Source organism: Struthio camelus, chromosome 7, assembly GCF_040807025.1.
Source record: "Struthio camelus isolate bStrCam1 chromosome 7, bStrCam1.hap1, whole genome shotgun sequence".
Lineage (NCBI taxonomy): Eukaryota > Metazoa > Chordata > Aves > Struthioniformes > Struthionidae > Struthio > Struthio camelus.
In genome coordinates this window covers 23,590,207-23,599,032 of record NC_090948.1, presented here as the reverse complement: position 1 = coordinate 23,599,032, position 8,826 = coordinate 23,590,207, and the positions used below count along the sequence as shown (strand labels likewise).

At 63.0% G+C, this 8,826-nt stretch overlaps 1 protein-coding gene across 1 annotated transcript in view; it reads right to left on the bottom strand.

Moving 5' to 3' along the window:
• Nucleotides 1-224: 224 nt before the first annotated feature.
• PSD (pleckstrin and Sec7 domain containing) overlaps nucleotides 225-8,826 on the bottom strand; it is a 44,175-nt gene continuing 35,573 nt past the window's right edge. The window contains exons 11-17 of the mRNA XM_068950315.1: nucleotides 6,923-6,966; nucleotides 5,787-5,965; nucleotides 4,877-4,947; nucleotides 4,032-4,189; nucleotides 3,458-3,602; nucleotides 2,551-2,694; nucleotides 225-2,242 (exon numbers count right to left, since the gene is read on the bottom strand). Coding sequence (XP_068806416.1) covers nucleotides 2,003-2,242; nucleotides 2,551-2,694; nucleotides 3,458-3,602; nucleotides 4,032-4,189; nucleotides 4,877-4,947; nucleotides 5,787-5,965; nucleotides 6,923-6,966 — 981 coding nt within the window. The 3' untranslated portion in view covers nucleotides 225-2,002. The remainder of the gene's footprint in view (nucleotides 2,243-2,550; nucleotides 2,695-3,457; nucleotides 3,603-4,031; nucleotides 4,190-4,876; nucleotides 4,948-5,786; nucleotides 5,966-6,922; nucleotides 6,967-8,826) is intronic.

Genomic DNA, 8,826 nt, shown 5'->3' with positions numbered 1-8,826 from the left:
GACAGGGCAAGGCTTGTGGCAGGGCCCTAACGAAGTAGTACCAAGCAGTGCTTGGTTTCCTCTGCTGCGTGGGGCCCTGTTTGCTGGCAGAGATGGGGCAGCCGCTGTCCCTTCGCAGCATCCCATGGTGCCTGGGGCAACAGCTGGGAGCTGAGCTGGGGTGTGCTCAGCTGAAGGGCCCCGCTGAGGCACGGTGCGGGAAAAGCCACAGCTCACACGAGAACTGAAGAGCAAGTTTTTACTTCAGTAACTGACAGAAGAAGCTGTACAAAGGGTTTTCTCCCTGCCCCGAGCCACCTGGGGCAAGGGGGTTTGTTTTTGTTTTTGTTTTTTTTCCCCCCCTTTCTCTTTTTTGCAATAGACTCAGAAGAGCAGAATAAAAAGTTTTGACACATTCGCAAAGTCAGTGCTGAAACCAGCTGGGTCCTGAGCGGCCAAGAACAGTGTGTGTTTACAGCCCTCCCCCCCACCCCTCGCCTCAGCCCTTTGGCTGTCCCAGGTCACTGGACCCCCCCCCCCCCCCCGCATGCACCTGCCGCGCTCCTGCTGCCACGGCTGAAAGGGCAGCGCTGCCGGCCGGCTGCCCTCGCAGGAGCACCTCGCGCCTGCCCCAGGCTTGTCCCTGCGGGCAGGGCCGTGGCGGCCGCACCAGCCTGCTGCTGGCTGGTGGGCGCTGGCCGCTGCGGCCCCTTCTCTAGCGCAAGGCCGTCAGCCCACGGCTGCCTCTGCCCCTCGGCCCACGGCCAGGGCTGCGTGGGACCTTGCCGGCAGCGGCTGGGGGCCTTGCAGCACCTTGGAGCAGCAGCATCGAACGAAGGCACGCCAGCTCTGGGCTCTGCCGGCCCAGCTGCGCCGGGGGGCCCCTGGGATGGGTACGGGCCTAGCAAAGTGCTGCCCGTCTGGGAGCGGGCCTGAGCACCAGCGCTGTGCTCCCCTCCTCACCCGCTGGCTGACAACACTGCCCTGCCGCTACCTCACTGCTCTGGGGCGCTACGCTTCCGCCCCGACAAGGCAAAAGGGGCCCGGCGCCAGCGGCTGGCGCGGTGCCCGTGCCCCCGCCAGCGGTGCTGCGTGCCTCGGGCCAGGCACGGCCCTCTGCCCGCTCCGGCCTCGGCCCCAGCCGGGCCCCTCTCGCACCAGGAGGGTTGCTGGTGGGGGAGCCAGGGGTGGGGAGTGCGTCTCCCCTGGAGTCTATGTAACACGCCCCCCCCCCCCCCCCCCAAGCCCCCAGGCGTGCAATGTCTACAGGAAATGGCTGGGTTTGCTTTTTGTTTTGTTTTGTTTTTTTTTTTACAGTTCCCAAAAAGCATCAAAACAGCTCCCCCCCCCCCCCCCCCGGCTCCCTGGTGGTCAGCTCAATCTGGTACTAAAAAGTGCAAAACTGTATCACAAAAACCAGTCAAAAGTTGTAAGAAAGCAGCAGGTGTGGGAGCAGCAGGGAGTTTTTTTTTTGGGGGGGGGGGGGGGGGGCCGGGCAAGGGGACAGGGACAGGGCTGGGGCCAGCTGAGATGGCCCCGCCACCTTCTCCACCCCTGCTCCAGGCTGTTGCCCAGGCTCTTTTTTTTTTTTTTTTTTTTAAAACACTAAAGAATTTAGCCCAGTCGGAGGGTTTTGGATATTTTCCCCTGCCCAGGAAAGGGAGGGAAGTGTTGTGGTTTTTTTTTTTTTTTTTTTGGGGGGGGGGGGGGTGTCTGCAGTCAAGCGCAGTACAACAGGGGAGAAGGTATAAATCTGCTGGAGCCAACCCAATGGGCAACTCCTGCAGGCCAGGGTGGGAAATGGGCCTGCTCTGCACCCACCTCCAGCAGAGGGGCCGGGACGTGGCCGGAGGGTGCCGCAGACCTGTGCGGCTGGGGCCAGCAGCGGGCTGAGGGCTGTTACGCCCTGCGGTGTATGCCCAAGACGGATGGACTGGTGCAGGCGCTCAGCGGGCACTTGGTGTCCACCCCAGCACCTGGTGGCAGGACCGGAGCTGCAGCGCAGGTGGCTGATGCCCCTCACTTACGATTTCTGGGGGTGGCCAGGGGTTTGGCGGCTGGCACGCTCCGAGACATTGCGTTTGACCTTGGTACTTGTGCTGGGGGGCTCCATGTTGAGGGAGGGGCTGGAGCGAGACTTCTTTAGGCCATCGTCCTCACTGCCTGCGGCATCAAAGAGTGTGGACTCAAACGCCGCCAGGTCCTCAGAGCCGGCCTTCAACTTGGCCCGCAGCAGCATGGCATAGGTGCCGTAGCGGGATTTCTGGGGGCAAAGCGAGGCAAGGTCAAGGTGAGGGGAAGCAGGGCACTGCCCTTTGGCCCAGCATTCATTCCTGGAGGTGCTGGTGAGCATCCCAGAGCACAGGAGCAGCACGAGGCCTTGCTCCCTCGGGTGCCCCCTCAACCCCCTCGGCAAGCTGCTAGCCCAGTGAGGGGGCAGCAGGGCAGGCGCGGGGACTAGCTCCTGCGCGCGAGCAAAGCCCTTAGGGACAATGCCGCAGTGGCAACAGCGTGTGGGTGTGCTGGGGAGGAGGGCAGTGATGTTGGGCACCACACGTTTGCGCAGCTCACCTCAAACTCCAGGTACTCTTCCTTCTGCTTCAGCTCCTCGTACTCCTTGCCCTTCACCTTCTTCTCTGGCAGTGAGGAGCGGTGCTCCACCAGCTCCGCTGACATTGTCTTGAACTTGGTCTCATGGCTCTTCACCTGCTCCTCCTGGGGAAGGGTAATACCACGTCAGTGCTCCTCCTGTGCACCCGGTCAGCTGCAGGTGGGTGCAATAAGCTGGAGCCAGGACTGGAGTAGTTCTCCCCTCCTAGATGTAGCCAGGACCTCAGTTTCTGCTCCTGCGGTTTTTTGGTGGTTTTTTTTTTTTTTTGGAAAGTGGCAGACAAGAGCACAGGCCCTTAGGGGAAACCTCCTGCCGCCTAGTGGGCAGGCTGCAGTCTTAAAGCAGAAGAATTTAATCCCCTCTAAAACTAGGCTTTTTTTTTTTTTTTTTTTTTTAAATCCTTTCTGCTCTATGAATAACTGCAGTGGCACGAGTGAGAGCCTGCTAATCCCCCCTTCCGGTCTCCTTTCAAGGTCCTGGCCATAGCAGGACCCTGCAGCAGTGGGGGACTGCCATAGGCCTCTCCGTGGGGAGAGCGTTGTGGAGCCTTGGGTTTCTCCATGGCCTGACTCCATCAGCTGTCCCTGCTTTGGCAGCTCTCGGCACCCTCTCCCCTCCGCCTGAGCTCGGCGGCAGCAGGGCTGTGGCACAACACAGGTCTCTCCACGGGCCTGGACCGGGCGTTTCTGCAACCAGCAGCTTTTCTGCTACTGCCAGAAGATCCCCTCCTGGGCTCAGTGGGTCCCGCTGCAGCCTTCGCCCCCCCTCCAGCCCCTCGGCTGCCTCCCTCCCCCGAGCACAGTCGGTCTCTCCCAGCCCCCTTGCCCCAGCTGTGACGCTGGCTGCTGCCACAGTGCTGTGGCCTACCTGGGACAGCCTGGTGCAGGAGCTGGGCAGCAGCGGGCGGCTGAACTTCTTCTGGGAGCCGATGGCTGCAGGGAAGGGAGGCGCAGAAAACATCGCTGCCACCACATTGATGCGCGTGATCCAGGAGTGCATCTGTTCCGGGTTCCTGCAGGGAAAGGCCAAAACACTGAGAAGGGCCTCAAAAAGCAATATCCTCCCTGCCTGCTTTCCCAGCCTCATGCCAACCCCAGCCCTGCAAAGCTAAAGGGACTTGTGCTGTATGGGGACTTGTGGTCCCCATAGGCCTGGCTCTGCCCAGCCATGGCACCTGGGACCCCTGCACCCAGCAACTCACTGGCTCAAGCTACTGCTCGGCTCATCTCTTCCCTCAAGCTCACAAAGCACAGTGCTGACATTGGTCCCCCTTTTCTCTAGAAAGAGCCAGGACAGGAGAAGCAATGGGGTGCTAAGACCTTCCCACCCACCTGTCCACAGTCTGATGAGCAAGCACCAGTGTGGTGGCTCTCCCCAGGGCCTCCATGGTGCAGCCTGCCCCCTTGAGCTCCTCTCCCCCAGCAGCCCTGGGGTTACTCACTGGGCTTGGAAGAGGAAGACCCTCCAGTCAGCTGTCCTGAGGTAGAAGACATTGGGTCTCTTGCTGTAGTCAGACGCCCGTGTGGCAAGTGAGTGGTGGATGCTAATAGCATTCTTCAGCTCCTCTTCTGCCAGTGCTTTCCCTGGCTTATACTCCTCCTGCAAGTCACGGAGCATTTCAGGGCCAGCTTAAGGATGCACCTCACTGGAATTCATCTCTACGAGGTCACCAGGACTCTAGGTGAGTGCTCACACTGGCAGCTCTGCCAGCGATGAGGCTGTGAGCTCAGCCTCCACCAGGCTGCTGCAGGGCTGGTGGGGATGAGGTGGCACTGGTCGCCCTGCCTGCACATTGCCACAGGCTTGCCTCCAGCTTGGGGGGGGCTGCTAGAGGAGGAGATGGGCTGTACACCTCAGATCCCTGGGCTTGGAAACATGAGGACTGCGGCTTTTTCCCCACTTCTCTGGGACTGGGCAGTGCGTCCGCATGAGAATGAATTTGCAGCCCAAGCTCCCCAGGTCAAAGGCCCATGGTGTCGCCTTTCTCCCCAGGCCCCTAGCAGGGCCCTTGGTCGGTGGCTGCTTTCACCCCCCCAAAGCTGAGCATGTTGGAAAAGGGGATGCCATCAGGTCCCTGGCTGAAGCAAACATGACGCTGAGACTCTGATTATGATGGGATTTGTGACACTGCGCTTGAGAGCTCCCTCTTTCCTCTCTAGCAGCCATAGGGACTGCTGTGACCACTCTCTGACAAAGCCCAGGGTTGGGGAGGGTCCTCTGCAGGGACCCTCTGGCCTGTCCCAGCTCCCAGCCTGCCCCGGATGGGGGCAGCCCCCTGCTCCCTACCTTCTGCAGGTAGAGAATCATCCCCTTCAGGATGGCGTGGAACGGCTTCCAGCCACGCTTGCCGCGGGGGGCTGCCGGGGAGAACAGAGCAACGGAGACGTCAGCCCTGGGGCCGAGCAGGGCAAGTCAGCACCACCCCTCCTCCCCCAGCGTGCTCTGCCACGGCGCACGTCATCCCACCCCGGGGACGGGCTGCGCGCCAGGACCATCCCCATGCACCTGAGCCCGTGCCAGCCGCGTGCTGGCAGATGGTGCTGCGGGGAGGGGGCTGCGCGCTGCCTCCCGGGGCCGGGCCGCTGCCTGCCTCCGCTCCGCTCGAGGGACTGGGGCAAAGCGGTGCTGCCCGCCAGGTAACGCTGGCTTCGGAGGGCGGCAGCATCTAATCAGATCAAGGAGGCATTAAACAGCTGGGGCTTAGCGAGGATTTTGCAGTGCACACTGGGAACATGCCTGGCAGCGCCCAGCCAACCGCAGCCTGTGGTGCGACTCGGTTGCAGCGCAGCGGATCACCCCCCTTCGCGCTCGTCGGCCTGTGGCGAGGCCGGGCCCCCCCGCACAGCCTGCGGCACCTCCTCGCCTGCCCACCTTCCCAGCGCCGCGGGCAGGGCACACGCCGAGCCTGGCCACCGGGTCCTGCGGCTCCTCTGCCTGCTGCCGTCAACCCCTGCCCAGCCTCATTGTCAGAGTAGGGGAGGCTTTTGGGCTCCCAAACCTACGCGCCCGAGTATGCCCGTCACAGCCTGACGGACGCGCTGTGGGGGGGTGATGCTGGAGGCTGCCTTGATGCTTAACGCCTTCAGATTTAATGTTGTGACTCTTGCCCCGCTCCCACTGCGACGGTTTCTGGAGCTCTCCGGTGGCCCCCAGTTTCCCCCACCGAGTCCCTCCCGTGGGGTCGCCAGACACCTACTTTTCTTGCAGTCAGGATCAGCGTGGATCTTGCGCACTAACAGTCCGTGCTTGTAGGTGGCGATGCTGGGGTCTTGCGAGAAGTCCAGGAAGGGGTTACTGCAGCTGCTGATGCGCTTGATGGACTTGGGGTTGGGGTCAGCCAGCTCCGAGAGGGACTTTCTCAGCTCTTCTTCGTCTCTGCCAGATTTCGTCAGTGAGCATACGAAAGGGTTTGTTAACCTTGCTGGGGCCAGCAAACACCCTGCCTCCTCCTTGCTGGGACCATTTTTAGGTCTGGCTCCCTGAAAGGAGGCAGCGAGCAGCAGACCAGGTTGAGGCATTCCCCATCACGGTCGCAGAGCTTCCCGCAGCCCCACCGAGCCTTTGGGAGCTCGGACGCTGCTCGGCCCCTCGAAAAGAAAGGGGCACGTGGGCCTCTGGGCCACGGAGGACCACAGGCTCGCAGGACCCCGGGCGGGCAGGAGAGCGGGCCTAGAGGCAACAACCCCCCGGGAGACGCCCGGCTCGCGGGGTGCCCACGGGGCGCAGAGCCGCCCAGCGAAGGGGCGCGTGCAGCGGGGGCAGGAGGCAGGCACCCCTCACGCCCTCCCTCCGAACCAGGGCCCCGGCGCGCGCCCCGCCGGGCAGGCTGCGCCGGCGCCGCTCCCCCCGCCCCGGCCGGAGGACGCGGGAGCCGGGCGCTGCTGCCTCCCCGCCTCGCTCATAACCCGCTGGCTGCTAATTAAACCCCTCAGCATCTGCCGGCCGTCGCCATGGCAGCGGCCCGAGCGCCTCGGCTCGGCGCTGGCGCTACCCGCCCGCCGGGCTGACGGATCCCCGCAGGGATCCTGCCGCTGGAGATGGCGGCCGGGGCGAGGGGGGGGCGGCGGGCAAGGGTGCGGGGCCCGGCACCGCCGCGGCCTCCCCGCTCCGGCCCCGAGCGCCGCGGCCGAGCTCGCCGGGCGCCCCCGGCCCACGCGCCCTCTCCCCTCCCTCAGCCAGGCTCTCGGCGCTTCCGCCCCGCTGCGTCGCGGCCGACTTCCCGCCGCTGGCTGGCTGGGGGCCAGAGAGGCCCCCGCAGCGACTGAGGAGGGGGCGAGGAAGCCGCCCCGGCCTTCGGCGACCCCCCAGCCCGGCGGCCGCGGGGGTACTCACATGGCCCATTGCAGCTTCTCGTTCTTGATGGAGCCGTACAGCGCCTGCGGAGAGACGGGAGCGAGGGGTGAGCCGGCGGGCGGTGCCCGGCCGTGCCGGGCAGGAGAGGGGCGCACAGGCCCCGCGTGGGGCTGGGAAGAGGCTGCAGGAAGTCCCCAGGCACGCCGGGGTAGGGACCCTCAGCCCAAGGCAGCGGGACGGGGCCAGAGACGGGACGGCAGCAGCAAACGCACGGAGCCGGTCGGAGGGGAGGCTGCTCGGGGGGCCGGAGGGAGCACGCCGAGCTGCCTCAGCGGCATCGGACAGTAAGGCGCCCCAGTAAGGCGCCCACAGGTACCTTTTCCCTGGCACCATGGGACATGCAACCCTACGCACGACTGGGGCACTGCGCTGGGTCACGGCACTACCTGCATCATGTCTCGCTTGCCAGGACGGAGGCACAGTTAGCAGCACCACAGTGCGGCTTGCCAAATGTTCCCCAGCCCATGGGGAGAGGTGTCGTCCCTGCTCCAGGGGGTCCCAGGCTGGCCACACAGCACACATCTCACTGCACGCGTTGGCCAGGGACAGCCCAGGGAAGACCGAGGCTCTAGCACCCACAGACTTCAGCCAGGCCACAGCCTTGCAACGCTCGCTGCTGCATGGACTTGGAAAAGGCTCCGTCTCTACCCTGATGACACTTCTATCTGCCCCAAGGCACGAACCAGGCTGCCCAAAACACACCTTCCCAGACACTGGGCGTGCAATGAACCCAGGAAACACATGTAGGGAGGGCTGTGTACGTAACCCTGACCCAGCACCCCAAGATGCTCTCAGGTTCAGGCACTGCCCCAAGCACCACAGACAGCTGCACCAGGTTTGGAGACGCCGGCTCCAGGCTGGTCTGATGCCTCCGAGACAGAGGGCACAAAAGGACGGCCGGGGCCGCAGGATAGCAGGCCGCTGCGCCAGGACTTTGGTGGTGCACATCCACCCAGCACCTCGCTCTGTGGGATCTCGGCCTGCAGCAGGGGCCTCACACAGCAACCACGCAGCAAACAACCTGGCACAATTCCTCCCCCTGCATGAGATATCTACTTTCTTGAGCCATCAGAATATAGGTGCTCCTTAATAATATTCCTCGGGCCGAGACAGCCTCCAGGCTCCCTGTGAGCATCACTAGACTTCACCAGAGACCTCAGCAGGGCATTGGCTCCCAAGCCTGGCACCAGGTCTCTGCCCTGTATGGGACCTGTGGAGGCACCAGTGCACTGTCATTCACGAGGCCCATGAAAGACCTTTTGGCTTTTTTAGGTAGGATGGGTGTTCGAATACTGCTGGGCAGCTGCCCTTCTGAGTACTTACAGTCTGTCCCCACACACCAAATCCTCTCCAGTGTCTCTGAAACTCCCTGAGCTTCCCTACTGCCCCAAATGCTTGCAGAGTTCAGCTAGGCAGGGTCTGGTGCCCATGTTTCAGTGCAGAAAGAAGCTAAGCCCCTTTACAGAGGGACAGCCTAGAGGCCAGTTCCCAGCTCTGCCCAGGCCTGAGCTGAGTGCAAGCCGCGGGTGCTCAGCCTGGCTCTGCAGCAAGGGAGGTCGGAAAGAGGGTTTCAGACCAGTGTTCGCAGAGGACTTGATCTCAAGGAGCTTGACAGATCTGCAGGGCATCATCCTCGGAAGAGAATAATTGAGTTTTGCACAGACTGTTCAGGCGGCTGTCAACATCCATCACTTGGCCTGAGACTGCTGGTGAGAGATCTTGTTGATGGCTGATAAAGTACAACTGCAGGCATGCAGGGACCTGGGAAACTCAGCCAGCAGACAGGCCCAAAGCAGTGTCTGGGCAAGGCAAATCCATCACTCCACATGGGAGTTGCAGCCAACTAGAATGGAGCAGCGACAAGGCTCATTACATATTTCCTG